General features: G+C 32.9%; 3 protein-coding genes across 5 annotated transcripts; 2 read left to right on the forward strand and 1 right to left on the reverse strand.

Annotated features, from left to right (window-relative positions):
- Window positions 1-483: 483 nt before the first annotated feature.
- On the forward strand, window positions 484-1,927 carry Rpt5 (Regulatory particle triple-A ATPase 5). The gene has a single exon (XM_962580.4). The coding sequence runs from the start codon at window positions 582-584 to the stop codon at window positions 1,860-1,862; it is 1,281 nt and encodes a 426-aa protein (XP_967673.1). The 5' UTR covers window positions 484-581; the 3' UTR covers window positions 1,863-1,927.
- Window positions 1,928-3,389: 1,462 nt separating this feature from the next.
- On the forward strand, window positions 3,390-19,051 carry LOC656111 (uncharacterized protein). Of its 2 annotated transcripts, XM_015981777.2 has the most exons (12): window positions 3,390-3,588; window positions 3,634-3,947; window positions 3,995-4,183; window positions 4,230-4,421; window positions 7,411-7,504; window positions 7,550-7,731; window positions 7,778-7,981; window positions 8,030-8,146; window positions 10,264-10,284; window positions 10,676-10,815; window positions 14,236-14,701; window positions 18,615-19,051. In XM_015981777.2, the coding sequence occupies exons 1-12, from the start codon at window positions 3,530-3,532 to the stop codon at window positions 18,803-18,805; spliced, it is 2,169 nt and encodes a 722-aa protein (XP_015837263.1). In that variant the 5' UTR covers window positions 3,390-3,529; the 3' UTR covers window positions 18,806-19,051. The 2 variants fall into 2 exon arrangements, with proteins under 2 accessions (XP_015837263.1, XP_967754.2); XM_962661.5 differs by lacking the exon at window positions 10,264-10,284.
- On the reverse strand, window positions 19,048-22,120 carry Sras (severas). Of its 2 annotated transcripts, XM_064355654.1 has the most exons (5): window positions 21,982-22,120; window positions 19,988-20,093; window positions 19,628-19,934; window positions 19,274-19,577; window positions 19,048-19,226 (listed from the first exon to the last, which is right to left on the reverse strand). In XM_064355654.1, coding segments are annotated over exons 1-5 (831 nt in total). In that variant the 5' UTR covers window positions 22,095-22,120; the 3' UTR covers window positions 19,048-19,225. The 2 variants fall into 2 exon arrangements, with proteins under 2 accessions (XP_064211724.1, XP_967831.2); XM_962738.5 differs by having other exon boundaries at window positions 19,048-19,577.
- Window positions 22,121-22,191: the final 71 nt, after the last annotated feature.

Here is a 22,191-nt window from a genome sequence, read left to right on the forward strand (position 1 = left end):
AGAGAATTAAATTTTCTACAAAAATCTCAAAGACACTATACTATATGGTTTATCTTTAAATGTGGATTTAAATTAATTTTCCCAGACTGGACCATGGAAAGTAAAATGAAAAGAATCCGTGGCTTGAATATTTTTAGGGCCTAAATCAATGATAGGTCGCGCGGACTTTTTTTTATAAAAAAATTAATTTTCTATTACGTTTTTCTCGTATCTGTAACCATATTCGCAGAGTTTGAAAAAAAAATAGTAATCTGATTTCAAATATGACGCCACTGAATGTGTAATACAATGCTACCAATAAAAATAAACCATCATTAATTAATACATGTCAATGTGTTTTTTAATTCCAATTAGTACAATGAAATGAACAATTTTAAACGAGTTATACCTCTCTTACCTTCTAATCACAAGAAATATATACAATTAATTGCAAAATTAATTATATTTTGTTAAAAATTCCCCGAGTTGGTGACATTTCTGAGAGTTGGCCAACCTGCCGCAATGACTCGGCGAGCTTAAATTTTGACAGCACAACATTGCTTTCAACTTCTCGTGATAATTTGTTCAAATTCAGTGAAATTATGTCGACTCTCGATGAACGCTTATTCGAAGACGGTGAAGAATCCCTCGGTGAGGAAGTTCTCCGGATGTCCACTGACGAAATCGTCAGTCGGACCCGTCTTCTCGACAACGAAATCAAAATCATGAAGAGCGAAGTGATGCGAATAAACCACGAACTGCAAGCCCAAAACGAGAAAATTAAAGAGAACACTGAGAAAATAAAGGTGAATAAAACCCTCCCGTACTTGGTAAGCAACGTTATTGAACTACTCGACGTCGATCCCCAAGAGGAGGAGGAGGATGGGGCTGTCGTCGATTTAGACTCCCAACGCAAGGGCAAATGTGCTGTTGTGAAAACGTCCACTCGTCAAACGTACTTCCTGCCCGTTATCGGCCTCGTAGACGAGGAGAAATTGAAACCGGGCGATCTTGTGGGGGTTAACAAAGACTCTTATCTCATTTTGGAGACACTTCCGGCGGAGTACGATGCCAGGGTTAAGGCTATGGAAGTCGACGAGCGCCCCACGGAACAATACTCCGACATTGGCGGTCTCGACAAACAAATCCAGGAGTTAATTGAAGCAGTAGTGCTCCCAATGACCCACAAAGACAAATTCTTCAATTTGGGGATTCACCCCCCGAAAGGTGTTCTTCTCTACGGCCCTCCTGGAACTGGAAAAACTCTCCTAGCCAGGGCCTGCGCTGCCCAAACTAAATCAACCTTTCTCAAACTAGCTGGGCCCCAATTAGTACAAATGTTTATCGGAGATGGGGCCAAATTGGTCAGAGACGCTTTCGCACTTGCGAAAGAAAAAGCCCCTGCTATTATCTTCATCGATGAATTGGATGCCATTGGCACGAAACGGTTCGATTCGGAAAAGGCCGGGGATAGGGAAGTTCAACGTACTATGTTAGAGTTACTCAATCAATTGGATGGATTCAGCTCAACGGCCGATATTAAAGTTATTGCGGCAACGAATCGGGTCGATATTTTAGATCCGGCCCTGTTGAGGTCTGGACGTTTGGATCGAAAAATCGAATTTCCGCATCCAAATGAAGAAGCAAGAGCGAGAATTATGCAGATTCATTCGCGGAAAATGACCGTTAATCCCGATGTTAATTTTGAAGAGTTGGCGAGGTCTACTGATGATTTCAATGGGGCGCAGTGTAAAGCCGTGTGTGTGGAAGCTGGAATGATCGCGCTAAGGAGGAATGCAACTGCAGTCACTCATGAAGATTATATGGACGCGATAATGGAAGTGCAAGCGAAGAAGAAAGCCAATCTTAATTACTATGCTTAGATTTTTTGTATCATTGTGTGGAATAAATATTTTGTAACTTATAAGTAAAACTTTTAGTTGAAAAAGTTGGATTTCATTAATTTTATTTTACGATTAAAGATATTAAAAAAAATAAAAGTTTTGGGGTTCTAAGGGGTATTTGTGCCCATTTTTTTTTCACAGTCGAAGTCTGTATTGAAGAGCTTTGTCTTCAGCAAGAATAAACAAAATTGCTAATTAGGATGTGGGTGGAAAAGAAAAAAGTTTACAAAATCAAAACATTTTGCTGTTTAGGAAGAAGGTTGAAAAAAATTCAAAGTTCAAATAAAAAAAATATTAAGGTCACAAGGATGAGTATTTGGCATTTGCCACCATTTTATTTTTTTACAGTCGATGATCCTTTCGGAAGATTTTGTCTTCTGCAAAAATTAAGTTAGAAAAAAATTAGGTTAGAAAAATAAAGTTAGCAAAATACGGATATTAAAAAAAGATAAATAAATAAAAGTTTATTAACGTCCCAAGGAATGTTTGTCCCTAATTCATTTTTTCACACTCGACGTCCCTTTCTAAGGGCTTTGTCTCCTGCAAAAAATTAACAAAATTGCTGTTTAGGAAGACGGAAGACAAAATTATATAAAGTTTGTAAAATTGAGAAATTTGGAAAAAATTCATTAAAGTTCCGAGGAACGTTTGTTTCCATTTAATTTTTTTCAGGACTTTGCCTTGCAAGTAAAAATAAAGAAAATTTCTGTTTAAGTTAAGTTTGCAAAATCGAAATTTTTTGAGCTTTTTTTAATTTATTAAAAATTAAATTTATTAAAAATTGTTTGTCCGTTTTAATTTTTTTTCAGTCGAAGGCCCTTTTAAAGGACGTTGTTTTCTGCAAAATAAATAGAATTGCTGTTTAAAAAAATTTAAGATTCGAAGTCCAAAGAAATGATTGTATAACCTATTTAATTTTTTCACAGTCGAAGGCGGAGGGCCGTTATCGAAGGACTTTTCTTCTTGGCAAAATAAACAAAATTTGCTGATCAAGTGATTAGGAATAAGGGAGTTGAAAAGAATAAAGTTTGCAAAATTGAGATATTTTGAAAAAAAAAAATTTAGTCCCCATTTTATTTTTTCACCGTCGAGGGCCTTATCATACGACTTTGTGTCCTGTAAAAATGCCGTTTGAGAAAGGGGTTGAAAAAAATAGAGATTGTAAAATCGAGATAAAAATTTGTTTTTTTTTAATAAATTCATTAAAGTCTCAAGGTGTATTTGTCCACTCTTATTTTTTTACAGTCGAAGGGCCAATCGAAGGAGTGTGCCTCTTGCATAAATAAACCAAGTTGCTGTTTAGGATCATTGTTTAAAATATGAAGTTTGAAAAATCGACGTATTTTGTTTTTTTAACAATTAAGATCCCACCTTAAGAATTGTTAATTCCCATTTAATTTTTTTAGAATCGAAGGCCGCAGCAAAAAAATTTGTTTGCTCCAACAATAAACAAAATAGCCGTTTAAAGTTGAAAAAAAATAAATTTCCATTGCCTCTGATGGTGAGAGTTATAGAGAATCCTGTTTTACCGGCTCATTACGTCATTTATTTATCGAGTCAACCTGTCAAAATATTTCACACGATTCCATTTGAACAATAATAAAAACTTTCTACAGCATGTCGTGCCTCAATTAGTGCTCTAAATCATGGCATCGCACCAGCCTTACACAGGTGACATCCTCCACTTGAACGTCGGCGGTAAAAGGTATCTGAAATTTATTGTCGAATGGCTTCTAGCCCCAACTTTCAGATTTTCCACATCAAAACAAACCCTAACTCTCATCCCTGACACTTTCTTTACCGCACTACTCAGCGGACGAATCTCGAGCTTACGTGATGAAAAAGGTGCGATTTTCATCGACCGCGATCCTGAAATTTTCTCAATCATTTTAAATTATCTGCGGACGCGTGAAATCGATTTACATGGCACAAACATACGGACGTTGCGCCACGAAGCCGAGTACTACAATATAGCCCCCTTGGTGAAGCGGTTGATACTTTGCGAGGAACTGACACAGTCAACTTGTGGAGATGTGCTGTTTTACGGTTATCTGCCACCCCCTTGTATGTTGGTGGTTTTGCGCGGTTTGGGATTAATTTTTGGGTTTTAGACGTTCCAATTCAGGATGCGCCTAATCCGCAGTATGTGGAAGCCACAGCTGTTCATTCCGTACGTCCTGGCTCCAGTATTCGATTGCCGGATGGTGAAAACAGTGGGGAAAATGGGGGCCCGCATTGGCCACATCCTCCTCAAATTCCCCCGAATCAAGTAATCACGACGCCCTATAGCAGGACTCAAGGTATATGCCTTTTCAGTGTTTTCTTGTTTTGTGAACATTGTTTTAGGACATTCGCGTAATTCTTCAATGGAATTGAGAGTTTCGGCAACTTACAGTCGAAGTTCTCAGGATTTAAGGGGACTGGCGAGTCGGGGACATTCTCGGGCCGCTTCTTTAGATTTAAGACACGTTAGGAATTCGTCAGCCGATTTGAACAAGTTGTTTAGGAATGATATTGGTTTGGTTTTCGGAAATTCGGGTAAGTATTATATTTAAGTTATGGAGTTAAGTTAGGAGGCGAAACGAGATACCAAGTCACACGATTGTCTGTACCTAGAAAAATCTAGTACGGCAGCAGAGTAAACATGTGGGCGTTTTAGTGTCAAATTATTTTATTTTAATTTCAATTCAACCAGTTTACTAATTACTTGAAAGAAAATACAGAAATGTTGAGCGATTTTATAATTTTCACATAACTAATCATTTTGTGAGGGATTTTTCTGGCAAGATCGTAGAAGTGTTGAGGAGAAGCAGAGTGATAAGTTTTTTGCAATCTGGACCGACTGTACTTAAAATTTTGTATTTACAAACAAAGCAAATTTAACACACAACAGGCAAAATTTTGAATATAAATTTGACTACAGACCTTGATGCTTTAGTTTTAAGAAACGCCAGGTAAAATTAAGCAAAGTTAGAAAGGTCACTTTTTTACGAATATTTTTTTCAACTACGGACCTGGTTAAAAACATCTTTGCATAATCTCCTGTGACGGATTTGTTGAGGTCGTACCTAATAACTCTGCCATAAACGACCCAAAAGTTAAATATGCTTAAAGGCCATAAAATCGCTATACAGAGGCTAGCAATTAGGGAAAGGCTTAGCAATAATTCGTTCATGATCAGATGAGTTAAAAACCCTTAGGTATATCATTTTTACAAAAAGTGCGTACTTTCTTCAGAAATTTTTGTTAACCCATCTGTTAAGAGCCACTGTGTTTACTAACATTTATTTTTTTATTAAACAAAATGGAGAGTGGCGCATGGGCGTTTTGAGAATTTTTTGAAATTGTGGCTAACATGTTCATTTGTGTGGGAGGTTTGAATCCAGGTCCTGACAAAAAATATTTTTTTATTAAAATTTAATAACAACACATAATTAAAATAGAAGAATAACGTAGAGGACCAAGAATTTACGCTAATTTTTATAATTCTAGTTCAGCGGTTTCAATATTTGGAACTTCAATTTCAGAACGACTTTTTGCTTTTTTGATTTACATAAATTTTACTTAATTGATGTGTTTTTTGCCATTCTCTATTTGCTTTAAAATTCTTGCCAAACTATTCCTTAACACACTGGGAAAGGTGCTCGGGAAAGTCGAGCACCTCATTGAAGGGGAGTGTACCGAAAAAATGTTTAAAAAAATCCACATGCTCTGTTTTTACAACCGAGCCTAAACAAATTATGAACATTGTTCAAAAATACACGTAAAAACTGAAATAAAAAAATTATAATTAAAGCCTTGTCAAACACATATTTTTAATTTCTAGTTTTTAAAACCATAGTTACGTCGTTGTAGTATTGTTGTTAGTCGGATTATTTATTTTGTAATTTTTATTTATGTTATTGAAAGCAACAGAGCGGAGAACAGCTCAACAAATAATGTTGTAATGATATTTTAAACAATTAAATTTTTTTTTTTTAATTTTACATGCACGCTAGTCACAATATTCATTGTAGGAAAACATTTTAATCCTTCACTCACACTTTTTGAAACTGAAAAATTACCGCTTACAGACGAAACAAAAATTTTAATGACATTATAAGCAATCACTGTAACCATGGTTTCATCTGAACAATGGTTTGTGCCAAGTGTTGCCAGATTTATCATTATTGTTGACTCAGAAATGTTGTTAACATTTCTAAAAGAATTTAGAAATAGACAGACTTGTCTGACTCTAAAGTATGATGTTTATTTACTTACTATTGTGCATCTACTATTCTACGAGGTTATAAAGCATTCAAACCTTTATCTATCTGCTTGTGTGTAAGTGGAATTTTTCAAAATTGTTTTTTATGTGCTCAAATAATCACTTTTGATTAATTAAGTAAATAGGTACATTAATTTGCTCATTGGAACAAAATCTGGCTACTATAACCTTAAGACTCAACAAAACTCTGATTACGGAAATCTGTATTTTTTCCAAAAGGTTATTTAATAACGCGTCCATCAGATGCTTTATACCACTTGGTTAGAGCACGGCATCTGGAAGACATTAATTTATCTGATTTAGCTGATGCAGTACTAATTAAATTTTTCTTTCAACTAGAAGGTATTTCTTACGTAAAATTTGAAATGAACTTTACAAACAAAACAAAAAAGTAGTTTTAAAATGTATTTTTACTTTGGTTTTTATTATAACATAACTAATTATGCAAAAGACTGCAAATACTCTAAATTCAATTTAAAAAAAAAACTATTAAAATAACTGTTACTTTTCATAATTGGTATTCTCTTTTAATCAGTCGGTTTTCTTGGCACTAAATTTGTCAGTAGAGCTCAATTTAACACAGAATTACACGGACACCTATTAAGTTTTAATTTGTGACCTATATGACTCCAAAAATGTACATATAAATGCGCTTTTACCATTTTTTCCATAGTTTTGCAACAGCAAATAAGCAATTATCACGTATCAATTTGCGTTCCGTGTTATATTTTTGATAGTGCAGAGAATACTTCTGAAGATACAAAAAAGTAGGAAACAAAGTTGTAGAGAATTAAGTTTTCTATAAAAAAGTCCACGACAACATATTTTTATCTTCAACGGCTTAGATTTAAATTACTTTTCCGGTTTTTGACCACCGATAAACTGAAACGAATCTCTTGCTTGAATGGTTTGAGACCTACATGGTTTCAATTTGTAGGAAATTTAATTTTCCACATTTTTTTTTTCTAAAACCGTATTCGAAGCGTGGTGAAAAATATGGGACAGATTATAAATGGATAAAAAATTTAAATGTAGTTTACGACATAATTATTGCATTATTTTTACCTCTTACTATTAAAAACTTAATGCTCTATCTGTATTTTTTGTTTGTGCTAACCGTTATTTAAATGCAGACATTTTTTTAATTCGTTGCTCTGAAAACTATGATATTAACGAAACCATTGAGGACAGGGGTAGTCGTTTCGTATCCTAATCTTTAATAATTCGTAGTTCAAGTAAACTAAACTCAAAAAATTATAGGGTCTACGTGGGCTGACCCATTACGTGTCCAAATCATTAAAGCCCATCACAATTGGATTGTTGTAGGTTACGCTCATTTTATAGTTAGTTACAGGTGAGTTGAATTTGTTGTTGACTTTTCCTGATGTCTGGTTTTTAGACTGAAAGACTCCAGTGGTTGGCAACAAGTTTTCACTAGCCCCCACATAGAGCAAAACATTGAACGAATCGCAATCAATGCGAAAATGGGTAGCGGTGAAAACTCTAAAATGGTTGCGATTTCGTACGGAAGTCAAGTTCGTTTGTGGGGAATTTCAGATAATGGCGAAAAAACAAACATTGGTACTGTTTCAAGTTGAATTTTTCTGTGTCTTATGTTTAATTGCAGGAATATTTAATTTGCATGTTCCTGTCGAGTATTTATTTTTTATCGGTAGTCAATTAGTTGCGTTGTCTTCATCCGGGAAGTTGGGAGTTTGGCATGCAATGACTCAACATTGGCAAACGCAAGATGTCATGAGAATCGCTTCCTTTGATACAGCAGGATCGATTCTTCTCCTTGGTTGTAATAACGGTTGTATTTACTACATAGGTAAGATGTGTTATTATGCAATTGGTTGCGTAAATCGCCAATTTTTAGATATGCAAAAATTTCCTTTAAGAATGAAAGATAACGATTTGTTAGTTACTGAACTTTATCGGGATCCGAATAATGATCCTGTTACGGCAATTTCCGTTTATCTAACACCGAAAACAAGTAAGTATCGTCGTTTTTTCTTAGCAAAAAACGCAGAGGCGGATTAAGTGCATGGTGCCCCAAAACTCGATAGAAAAAGTTAAGATACTTATTATTATATCTGTAATGGGTATTCTAAATTTTACTTTTTGTCAAAAACAGTGCTTCAAAACTTAAAAGTCTTTATATCAATTTGATGCTTTATTTTTTTCTAAATAAAACAGTTTCAAAGAAAAATATTTTCAAGTTGTTCCAATCGTAAAAACTGGGATTATGTTATTACTTATTAGGAGTAAAGGTGATACTTTATATGGCGAGGCTGAACGTTTTTTTGGTGAACAAAGTGAAGAGACAATAATTCAATTGAGCCACAATAAAGAGTAAGATGAATTTCCTTAGGTATTTAATTTCTAATCATGTGAATTATGAGTAGAGAGTAGAGTTGGGATCGCCTAGTGAAAATGTTACACTAGCGGAAAACAATTGTCCTATTTTATTTGGCCACAACTGTAAACTCACTTTTACTCCGAATAAAATAATACTATTATATTAACTATTATTAACGTATTGATTCACGTATTGTTATTAATAATACGAGAGCGAAAACACAAGCTTAAAGTTTGAGGGGTGTAATATGCGTATGCGAGTCAACAATTTAAATTTGCCAATAACAAATTTGAAGAAGAGAAAAAATTTTCGATCCAAAAATCGCTACTGATCAAAACTCAGATTTTTTTATACCGTCTGTTAATTAAGTACAGAAAGGCATTATTTTAAATAGTGAAAGACATGCGTTTGCAAATTATTAGAAAGTATACTTAGTACTAATACAAAATTAAATCTCATTTACTCAAGACCTTAAAGGTTGGTTTACAGAAAGCTAAATAAAAATGTAATTCAGAGTTAAACTATTAAGTTGCCATTTGAAATGCATTGACAAATGTCTGAGTGCAATTAAAATGTTCTGTAAACCGGTCTAAAAGGCAGTGGCAACTTAAAAAACAACTTTGTCTTAAATGAAACGCTTATTACAGTAGTGAAAACCGTTTCTCTGTATCTACTCTCCAACTCAAGTTATTTCGTTTTAAAGTTGAAAATATGACGTCCTAACCGCTATGTCTTTAACAACATCAATACGAAATTTTAGAAAAAAAAACACTGATAAACTCAATTGGGGCATTTCACGTGAAGCGGACAACTCAAAAAAATGCGACAACTTGAAATTCGGGTACAATTGTTCTTTTAAAAGGTGTGAATGTAAATACGTAATGATTTTTTTTGAGCGATTTACTTAAAAAGTTATTGACTTCTAAATATTGATCAAATATTAAGCATAACGTTTTTGTAAACCGTTATTCTAATTAAACAATCTATAACAAAATATTTAAAATGGTGTTTTATACACAAAATTCACTGTCCTTTTTAACTCTAAAATCAAATTTGAAATCTGAAATTTTTTTTCGTATTGAAAACCGGAAGTGAAGATCCCATTTTGCGACTTATAGTGTAAAATCTAGATATTATAAGCTATTTTTTGAAATAAAAATGAATTTGAAAAAATGGTCCAAGTTAACTTCCGGTTTTCTTCATGAAAAAAATTTCAAATTCCAAATCTGATTTCAGAACCAAAAAGAACAGAGAATTTTCTATATGAAGCACTATTTTAAATATTTTGGTATGTATCAGTTTTTTGAAAAAAAGCTTCAAAAAACTCTGTGTCTCATATTTCGTTAAATTTTTAGAAGTCAATATCTTCAATATCAATATCAATATCTCAATAAGTGTCATACAAAAAAATCATTATGTATTTACAATCATGCTTTCTAGGAGAACAATTATCCCGAATATTACCAAATTTCAAGATGTCAAATTTTTTTGGTTGTCCGCTTTCCGTGAAACGCCCCTTTTGTTACAAAATCTAAATCTGAAAACGTCTAAAAAATTATTGTATTATTTGCTTGGGGAAATTTTTGCCTGCAGGGCCTCCAGTCACCTTAATCCGTCCCTGAATAACGCACATTTTTATTGTGACTTATTTATTCACACATGTTTCAATAGCTTCACTTTAGTTAAAAAACAAAAACAAAAATTATGAATTTGTCAAATCCCTGTAACTTAGGCCTTGTGTTTCATCCCAGCGTCAGAGAGAGGTCGGGAAGGTATGCCACTATTTTGAAGCTTACACGTTGGTTCATTTAGTTCTACAATATTGTACATTGGATTTCTCAAACAGACGTACTCGAAAAAAGCCTTACGTTTTAGTAAATTTCTTATCCAAATAATGGAAATTAAAATGTAAGGCTTTGATACATTCGAATTAGATTTAATCCGAATCTAATTCGAATTTCCAACAGATTAAACATTTAATTTATGCACAATTTTGCATTCATTGGTTTGCTGGTATGTCAACACAAGGACACAGCTACCAATACTAACAACTTGTTTTGTATTTTTCATCGTTTTGCATTTTTTTTGCATATTGTGCTTCTTGTGGTCGTTATCAGCTTCGATTAATAAAAATAAAATTGTAAATGGTAAAATAATTCTTAGATTTGTGTGGCAATTGGATTGAAATCGCATACGGAACGACTTCTGGCGCAGTGCGCGTCATCGTCCAACATCCGGAAACAGTAGGTCACGGCCCTCAACTCTTCCAGACGTTCACAGTGCACCAAAGTCCCGTCACTAAAGTAATAAAATTGGTCAAAAAATAGAGTTGGGATACTGAACGTCAAAACGAACCAATTTTGTATTATGTAAATAAGGTGTTCAGGGTGTACCAGCGAGTGGAAAAAATTGATTATTGACCTTTGAATAATTCAAAAATTGTTATTTTGCTAACCCCCAGCATCACCTAAAATTATTTTCAAATATATAGAATGTTTCCGAAATGAGCTACAATACAAACTTATGTTTTTTTTTTAATGTGATGCATTTTCGGACGTAGTTTTTAATACCAATGGTTTTGATCTACAGTTGTATTTAAATTTTTTGACAAAAACATGTTTTTTATTTTAAAAATTTATTTTACAAAAACTAGAAAGCCTAGAAAAATAGTACTATCACCATTTTAAAGGAGAAAATTTAAACCTAAATCTTTTCCAAGTGTTTAGCCCATTGCAATTAGGAATAGAAAAATTAAGAAGTTTGTTCAGAATTGAATAACTTGAAAAAGTTAAATGGATCATCCTGTTTTTTATTTTTGTTTCTCAGAAATATTAAATTGTCTTTTTAAAAACGTAGAGTTTTTAATGCCTGAAGTTAATAACTAAAGAAACATTTGACTTTTAAACTTAATTTCAGCAACGATGCACATCAAATTTATTATATATTAAAATTTTTGTTATTTTACTGTAATAAATAACGAATGATGGCCTAAGGTATTAAAAAACAAATTTCATAAGACAGTCTTGAAAAGCACGAATAGTTTCAAAAACGAGTGGGGTTAGCCACGAATTATTTGTAAGAATGAGTGCTGCAAGGTCTTATGAAACGAGTTGTTTATACTATTTTTTGTATTTTGCCCTCTTTTTGCCGTTTTTAAACAAAGATTGTTATTTTAATCGATTAGGGATATCGTGACATTTGGTAATGTCTCAATTTTTAAAAATGAAAAATGCATTTAAAAGTTTTGTTTTATCCAAATTCGGTTAAAAACAGGAGTATGGATAATAATAAAGGTAATCTTGCAAGAACGTTTTTTGAAATTTGTGAAATTGGCAAGAATACGGTCGCGAATTCGCTTCCTGTCAACCTAAAAATTTTCATAAAATGTTCCGTCAAATAATGACTGTTATGAAATGGCATTTGATGACGTTGCGTACTGTAATATGCCTATTAAAGAATCAAAATTTCACTTTTCGACAACTGAAATAATAGTTAAAATTTTATGAGTGTTTAAAGTTAAATATCTTTAGAGTAATCAGTAAGATACACTTAACTGTTAATGTTTTTAAAGAGACAGTTTAAAAGTCTTTTAAATGCGGAAACAAAAATTGGATGTTCCATTTAAAATTTTAAGTTATTCAACTTACAATGAGTTAAATTAATTATATGGTTGAAGTTTGAATTTTCTTCTTTAAAGTTGCAAAAGTCCTACTTTTCTAGGTTTCCTAGTTTAAAAGCGTGTTTTAGTCGAAAAAATGTAATTATTTTAAAAAGTAAGCAAAATATTCCGTAAAAACATCAGTGTTTAAAGCAACAATTTAAAATACAAAATTTATAGGGTGTTTTATTAAAATATAAGTTTGTATTGTCGCTGATTTTGAACACGCCGTGTATACTTGAATTAGTATCTACGGCTTCTGTAAAAACAAGATTAATTTTCTAACATTTAATGGTCAATAATGGACTTTTCCATACAACCTGTATACATTCTTTTTTTATTTAATTTTTTTAATATAAGAAATATGCGCACAAGGAATAAACTGTATCTGTGTTCCATGAAAAAGACGTACAAAGAAAAAACTCACATTTTGTGAACTTATGAAAAGTACATACAGGGTGCTCAAAAACTGGCGCACCAACTCAGTGGTACGTTGTTGAGAAGCATGTGTAGATCACGGGAAAAATATTGAAAAAATCCCTAAAGTCATGTTTTAAAAAATCTGGAGCTACAAACTTATTTTGTTAACTTCTTTAGTTTTCATTATTTTTTAATGTTTTTATGTTTCGCACTAAGTAATCGTTCCCTAACAACACGATGAATAATTATTTTTAAATTTCCTATCAGACTTTAGCAATTTTTTGTATTTAAAATTTGTTATTTATCAATAACTTTAATACAAAGAATTTTTTTACTATTTATACCTTTATGTGTAAGCAATTCTCTACCACACTCCATTGAGTTGGTGCTCCGATTTTTGAGCACCCGGTATAATGTATAAAAAATCTCTAAAAGTCTGGAATGTGGAGCGTCTTAAAAATTTAAAAAAAGCAAACCCACGTGCACGTTTGGGTTGCTGTGCGATTTTCTTGGAGGTAACTATGCTTTTTCAAGAGCCAAATTAAATTAAATGACTTATTTTTATTTAATATTTATAATATTCTTAACTTAGCTAGTTCACGCTACAACGACATATACAAACTAAGTAAGCCTCGGTTTATCAATTTACACGGAAATTATATTTATACAGGGTGTATGAGAAATACATGTGTTAATTTTAACACGTAACAGAGGTCATCAAATAAAGCATTTTTTATTTGTAATTTTTCAATAAAATTTCGACATTTACTTAAAATTAGGAAAAGATAACATATGAAAACGTGTACTTGCCTATGGATACAAAAATATAAAAATAAGACTTTTTTAGTTTTTTTTATGTACTAGCTGTTTCAAAACTATTAAAACGCCAACGTCGCATTTTACCGAATTATTTTTTTTTATTACATTAATAAAATTGTTAAATAGTTATTAATGATTAGATCTCTCATTGAAAGTATAAATTACGTTAGCTATTATTTTTTTGAAGTGTGAATAATTTATAACAGCTAATTTTGAGTGAAAATGCGATGTTGGCGTTTTTATAGTTTTGAAACAGCTAATATGTACTTTTTTACAAGTTGATTACAAAATTTTATAACATGGATGTAGAATTTATTATAGTGTAGACTCCAATTATTGTCTGAGATCGGCAATTCTTAACATTTGTGATGCTTATGGCGTTTTTTATTATTAAGATTTATTAAACAATGTCAAAATAATTATCAAGACATCAGGTTATCGTTACCGGTTGCTACGTCCAAGGCGTCGACAAAATTACTTACCGACGCCCAATTTACTTACCGACGCCAAATTTACTTACTGACACCTTTGGACGTAGCAACTAGTAAACACCACATACTGTCTTAGAAACAGGCGAAGTAAACAATCAAATAGAGCTCAATCGTGCAAAAAGTAATTTTTTTAACGTCTGTACGTCTTTTTCTCGGTACACAGGAATACAAAGAGAATATGTATTTGAATATGTAGTTTGAAGAGCAACATATTTGTCTTTTGTCCATGCCAGTTTATGGTGGATGGACGTATAAATTTCGAAAATTGACATTTGGTGTCCCGACTCGGAACTCTAGTCAAAATCAACTGGTATCAACATTTACAATAATTGTAGGTGACCTTATCTGAGAAATATCTCGTTTCGGTCTGTTGCGAGTACAATCATGTGCGTTCTTGGCGAGTGACTCGCTTCAGAGGCATGTTGTCGACGCAGCCGGGCTCCACCCCAGAAGCCTCCTTCAAGATCGTCTCGTTGGAAGCAGTGGAGCCGTCAATAAGTCACGCCACCTCCAACGATTGTGGCCCGTTCGGCGAACAAGACGACGAACAGGTTTTCATCCAGAAAATTGTTCCTGATGCGGATCAACTGTTTGTCCGATTGGCGAGCAACGGGAGAAGAGTTTGTGTGATTAAAGCCGTAGATGGCAGCACTGTCAGTGCGTTCTGTGTGCATGAGTGTGAAGGCTCGAGTCGAATGGGTTCGAGGCCGAGGCGGTTTATTTTTACGGGACATTCGAATGGATCGATACAAATGTGGGATTTGACGACGGCGTTGGATTTGGCGTATAAAACGGATTTAGGTAATTTAAGGTTTTGAGCAAGGACACAGTGGTCCAAAATGTGAAACACACACGCTAAAATCATATCTCGTTTATTTGTACAAATCTCTTTATCAAATTTTGCATCCACACCTAATATAAATTCTGGATTAGACTCTGGGTGAAATTTTAAAAACAAAGGCAAAGGGGCAAAAAATTGAAAAAATAAAATTGATATTAGCGTAAATGCTGCCGCAAGTAACAAACATACATACTTGCTGCTTCACACAATTATATGTGGCCTGCACTGCGTTTTTAGGTTACTTCAGTTATTCCAAGAGCGTTATTATTGGCCTTTCCCATATCTAAGTTTTGCCGTTTTTTCATTTTTACTGCAAACTTTTGCATTTGCACATTTTAAGAACTGGCAACTCTTCCATTTTACTAACTGTTTCGTCTATGCCCCATATTAAAAGTATTGAATGTTCTAATAATATTTGATTAATTTAATTTAATAATAATATAATCTGAAAGTTGGTACTTAGCCAGTTCAATGAAAATATTTACAAGATGACAGCTGTTCCGGTTATACCGGAAGTTGTTCTTATTTTAAATGGAAAGCTGGTTGCTGCGTTCTTCATTAATAGAGTTATTCTAAGGGAGTCCTCATTAGCTATCTCTGTATCTAAACTTAGCCGTTTCCGAAATATTTAGGTTTTTTTTTAATTTTTACGTTTTCACATTTCATTTTAAAAATCGGTAAATGTTATTTTTACAGATTTTGATGTCGCTTTTTGGCCAATTGACACAGAAAATTTGTAAATTTTTCTTTTGATGTTGGGGGATTTTTCAAAACAATAGGGTAGCTTATCCCAAAGGTTAAGTCTGCAGAAATTCAAACACTCATAACATTTTTTTTTCAAATGAAATAGTCCAGTTTTTATTTCACTAAATTATATCGAATTTAATTCTGCATTCATCTGTATTAACATTCCATATACTATACCCTGTACTATAAGTTTAATAGTTTTCGAGGTGTTTTCAAGTTGTACTTATTTTTTATTAACATTGAAAAATTCGCTAACCCTTGATTGTCATGAAAACGAAAATAAAATATAAAAAATCAAAATTATCAAACCTATAACAACTCATACAGTGTGAAATTTTTAACTGGATTAAATTTCATAACTTGGGTATAGGCAATTTTTGTAAAAATTCTAGAAACAGGTCTCTTTTCCTTATTTCTTGCACGTCGCCTGCCATTTGATGGATATGGTTTTTGTTTATCTGCTGTTAAAACTGCACAACCACCTCCAGCTTTTTTTTTAAGTGTAACGATATGTCAAGTGTCACCTCATGTGAAAGAGCACTTTGCAAGGAATACAACGCACTATTTTTTTTTCTGAATATTTTCAAAGCCTACGCGATAAAAAAATGAAAACCAATTTTTATAAGTTGAAATTAGGTAAATCACACTAGAAATGTTGCAAAATGTTATTTATGTTATAAATTCATACTACTATCGTTATGTTATTTCCCAGGAGAGGAACGGTGCCCATTTTTAACAATTGTTGCATTATATACTGTTTAACTTATAAAATTGGTTTTTATTTTTTTATCACGTAGGTTTTGAAAATATTCAAGAAATAAATAGTGCGTTACATTTCTTGCGAAGTGGGTTTTCATACGAGGTATCACTTGACATACCATTACATTTGAAAAAAAAGTTAGAGATGGCTGTGCATTTCTGACAATACATAAACAAAAACCATATGCTCCAAATAGTAGGCAAGGAAACATAAAAATTGACCTGTTTCGGGAATTTTCTCCAAAATCGTCTATATCGAAGTTATGAATTTTATTCCAGTTAAAAATTCAACGCTGTATACAAGTTAATGCCAAGTGCAATTTGCACCTCAATGGACGCTAAAAAACTCCACGACTAATATACACAATAAAATAAATTCGTTTTAATGGAAAGGATAACAGAAGTTCTTCAAATTTAACCTTAAAATTTTGGAGTTTGTTAACTTTTTTCCATTTTTGAACATACTGAGGGATATTATTAAGCTTTCTCTGTTAAATGCTTAAAAAACGATTTCCAAATCTTTAAAAATGATAGACTTATCTATTAAAAAAACGACAACGTCTAAATGTAGGTATAGGGAATAAAGCTGGTGAAAACTCCCATAAAATTACTTAAGGAAACCAAAAACGCAGAAAAAACATAGCTCTTCATTTAAAATAAGAAAATTGATATTACAGTTTGATATCGACTCCCAGTATAACCGAAAGTGCTGTCATTGAACAAGACCTAACGGATTATGGCAGAGTACTCATTTAAATGGTACAATTTGTATTATTTATTACGTAATAATGTTTATTAATACTCAAAAATTGCAAATTATTCTGAGGCAAATTTTTTAACTCTTACAACAGGTCGCCTAGGGTGCTCTCGCCCCTCTAATTAAGTTTTACAATTTTTCATAATACCCGTAGATTCTTTACAAAAAAAACTACCCCAGATTGAAATTCATACATCTATCTCAACAGTTACTGAGATAAGTAACTGTGAAAAACCATTTTTAGCTTAAAACCCTCAGGGGGCTGTAGCTCCCTTCGGCCAAACGTTCGTAAGAATTTGTTTTTGTATTTTGACCGAATAAGGAATCACCTCCTAAAATCTTTAAATGGATTTCCCGAAAAAAACTTTAGAAAACAATCTTTTACTTGAGGCTGAGCTACTATTCACATCCCTACGTATCTGTAGCTGGGTTTGAGTATACAGGATGCTCAAAAACTGGCGCACCAACTCAGTGGTACGTTATTGAGAAGCAAGTGCAGAATACGGGAAAAATGTTGAAAAAATTCCTAAAGTTATATTTTAAAAAATCTGGAGCTACAAACTTATTGTGTTAACTTCTTTAGTTTTCATTATTTTTTTATGTTTTTATGTTTCAACCAGGTAATCGTTCCGTAACAAAACGATGAATAATTATTTTTAAATTTACTATCAGATTTTAGCAGTTTTTTTAATTTAAAAAAATTAAAATTCATCCAAAAAATCACTATGTGTAGATGAGCCAACACTGGGAATTATTTCCTAGGAAACGGTTTCAAAAATAATTTATTTTTATTGTTGCTCAAATTCTATTGCGATCATGACTGTTAGACAACGTTGCCACAAATCATTTATCTAAAATCCGTTATTTATCAATAACTTTAATACAAAGAATTTTTTACTATTTTTACCTTTATATGTAACCAGTTACCACACACCATTGAGTTCGTGCGCCAGTTTTTGAGCACGCTGTATTTGTCTATTTGTTATATTAATTGGTGTAAATAATTGCAAAACATATAGAAATTGGTGTGTACCAATTTTTTATTTGCGATTAAATACATTTTCAAGGCTTTCCAAAAAAAAATTAGCTTTCAAGTCTTGAGGAACATTTATTACACTTTTCAGTCAAAATGTCGAAGAATACTAAAATACTATAATGAAAGTATAATTTTTTAGAGCGATTTGATACGGACACATTAAATCAATGTGACATTATCACATGAAAAACCGCGAATTTTCGGTTAAATTAAAACTCGTTAAATTTCATTGGTAAATTTATAATCCTAAAGAAAATTGGTAGCCCGACACATTTTCTTTGGCAAAGATTTTAACGGAGGTTAAATCACAACTCATAACCAAGCATTGAAATACGCCAAACCAGTAAATAAATTGGTAATCAGAATATTTTTGCTTAAACGGTCAACTGAAATATTATACGTTAGCAATTTTGACCAGCATTTTTACCGGTACAGAGTTTTTTTGTAATATTCTCTTGTCTTACTTATACTTCACAAGTTTCTGTAACAAACATAAAAAAATGAATTTCGCGAGTGTTGTAAGCAATTTGGACCACTGAGGGGCGCATCAAGTGAAATGTTATGTTATTTGCAGCTGATAAGACGAACGGAGGACCCTCACCTGAGGAATTGTTGCAAATGTTGGACCAATGTGATTTGAGTAATAGTTTGTGTTCGACGCCTTGTATGTCGCCTCTTCCTTCCATTGCAGCAGCTGCGAGACTCAAATCCAGTAATGTGGCGTTTTTGAATCAACAGGACGATAGAGCCTCAAGTTCCAGTTAAAAATTGGGGCACGAGTGTGCAATAAAAATCTTGCCTTGGTTATTTTTATCCTTATTGTTACTTTTCAGTGGTATTAGTTTTTAATTAAATGAAATATCGGTGTTATTAAATGGACTCTATTGTTGACTGAAGCTTTGCTATTTTTTACAATTGGCAAATGCTCTTGAAATTGAATTGTGATAAATTTTCATGTTTCTTGATGTAGATCGTCCTCTTCATTTATTAAATAAAATACGAAAAAATTAAGGATCAAACGTTTTTATTACAACTCGCAATTGACACATTCATGTTACAAATACTGGCGAACATTAATAAAATAACATATAAAATTATTTCTAGAGTCAAGATTGTAAAAAACTTGAGCAAGTGATTTACCCTAAACTAGAATTAAATAACAATTGAATATGTAATTGCCTAAAATCTGGTTTAATTTATTTAACTTTGTACCATGAAAGATTGTTATAATACCAAGTGGGTTCCGTTAGTGGGTTTAATAAGAGGCACCACAATGCGAACCCGACGAAAAACAAGCACGTTATGATAATTTTTTTCTCCCTTTTGTATGTTGTGACTTCCACCAAATCTGGAAATCCCATGTGATTACAAAATGCATGAATTATAAAAGTCGACATAAAATGACCAGTTCGTAGCAACAAATACGCCGAATACATTCCAAAAATCGTCGTGTAGACAAACTGGAAACATGCAATTTTAAAAGCAGTGGTAAAGTCCATTCCGTACTTGATTCGTTCTTGCATGTGGTGAAAATGCGCTGGAACATATTCACGAACTATTTGTAAATTCTATTATGTGTAAACAAACCGACTCCGAAAAATAACGGACAGACGGAAACAGCCGTCATGGGGGAAAAACACTGGAGTAGCAAAGGCAACATACAACTTCTGTAAGTGAACTCTTCGGAAAGGGGCGCAACGATGTGGTTCCGCAACCAAATTAAGTTTTTCAAATTGTTGATCCAGTACATGGGTTCAGTGTACAACTTCAGCAACCCACTGTGGACTTTCATCGCGATTGGTCCCAGAAATAGGATCATAGTGAGGAATAAAGGCATCACAACCGCTTGACATAATCCGTGAGTTTTAAAACCCATCAGTTCGAACATAGAAATCTGGAATTTGTTAAAGGTGAAGTCGTAAATTTTCGAGCTGTTTTTTGTTGTACCTTTTCGAAAGTTTTGTTGTGTATTCCCACGTAAAGGAAACATGGCGAAATAAATAACATGAAAAAGACACTGATGAAACGTTTCTTTATTGTAGTTGGATGATCCCTGAAAGTAACTTTTATTATGTCGCATAGCATAGTGGAGTGCGAGACAGGTTTGGACGCTTAACTTAAATTTAAGAAACACGTTCGGTTTACAAATTCCTTATACCACAGATTCTTATACGTATAACGTATAACCGTTTAACCATGCAAATACAAACAGTGTGTACCAGCGATTTGAAAAAGACCACTATTGTCTTATAAATGTTATTAAATTAATCATTTTTTACGAAAGCCGTATAGATATTAACTTTCTGACTCAGTTAAAATTATTTTCAAACATACAGGGGGTGTTTCTGAAATTAACAAACTTATATTTTGTTAAATACAACACCTTATTCCTTATATGTATATGTTGCATTTTTAGATGTAGCTTTCAGCAAGAACCTTGGAAATACAAATACAAATGATAGTTCGGTTTACGGAATTAAGACGTTCAGATTATCAAAACATTACTGTATTACTACTAATATGCAATAGTATTTGTCCTTGATTGATATAAAAAACAACACCATTACCAATAGTTTCAATAATTTTGTTATTAAAAAATATTTCAATTTGTCCGAATGTTTCCCTCATAGGGGTTGAATCGGACATCAAATACGTTCTCCATTGAGTAAATATATCATTCCTTTTCAAAAAAGGTTCATAAAGTCACCTATGAAAGTTAGACGTAATGTGCCGCTTTATATAAATAGTGAATGTCGTCAAAGTGACATATCCGTCAAACTTTTCTCAAACGTGATGTCATTATCAATTTCCACTCAAGCTTACGCTTGAATCGGACATATTGTACGGACGAATAGCTATAAATTATTCATACACTTCAAAATAACAATAATGTAATTTATACTTTCAATGAAAGATCTAATTATTAATAACTATTTTGCATTTTTATCAACCTTACTTAAAAAATAATTTGGTAAAATGCGACTTTGGCATTTACGTAGTTTTGAAACACCTAATATGTAAACGCCAACGTCGCATTTCCTATCTAAATTTGTTGTTATAAAGTATTTATGCAAAATTAGTAGTTAATGTAATTATACTTTCAATGAGAGATCTAATCACTATAACTATTTTACATTTTTATCAACCTTATTTTAAAAAAATAAGTTGGGGAAATGCGACGTTGACGTTTACATAGTTACATAGTTTGTAAACAACTAAAACTATTTGAAAGCTTATTATTTGATCTCTTCAGCTTGATTTAGTTAATCAGCGTTTTCAAACAAGTTAAAAAAATGTTAAAGTTTACTCTAATTATAACTTCAAATGATCACATAATATTAACATGAACCGTACACATTTTTTTGCATAAAATAAAATCCTTTGAATGTATCCAGATCCACTGAACAATTCTGCCGCGTTAGGGTCGACTGTAGATTATAACATACAACAACTATAAGCTGCAAAATTTGCATTGACCGAACATGCCCCATGTCCGAACGTACCCCGCACTCCCCTACTTGGGAATACATTTTGCTTGTCTTTTGTTATTTGAAGGCTCAGGTAACACACCTGGACTTTATCCTTTTATGCAATATGTGAAAATTATTTCAACTGTATAAACGGTTCAAAATATGAAAAAAAAATTTTCCCATGATAAAAAAATTCGTATTTTTAATATATTACTAATTACATTGAATAAACAAGTTAATCATTTCTTGTATTTTTTGTGTAATAAAAAGAGTAACGTAGTGACGTTTATTGGTCTTGTTCTTTTCTTTTCCTCCGCCATCCGACATTGAATTTGTCGTAGACTATACCGTAACGGGGAGCGGCGGGAGGTGCGCGGTGCGGAGGGCATCCGTCGCAAGCCTACTTGATTTTGTTCATGTTGTGTGAAAAGGTGTTTTTCGTGTCCTTATCCTGAAAGGTGAATGGATTACCTGTTGTGCGGCGACTTCCAGACGTGTAAACTGGCGACATAAGTCACCGACATCAGCAAGCATAGCCCGATGGAACGAAAACAATCAAAAATTCCATAGAAATCCTGCACCATTCTGACATTTTAACGGTCACGTGACGTCAAACCAGCCCGGTGATTGGTTGGTCCGGTTCCGTGGTTGTCGGAACGGTAGCGAATATGGCCGCCAGTG

Source organism: Tribolium castaneum, chromosome 3 (genome assembly GCF_031307605.1).
Source record: "Tribolium castaneum strain GA2 chromosome 3, icTriCast1.1, whole genome shotgun sequence".
NCBI classification, from domain to species: domain Eukaryota; kingdom Metazoa; phylum Arthropoda; class Insecta; order Coleoptera; family Tenebrionidae; genus Tribolium; species Tribolium castaneum.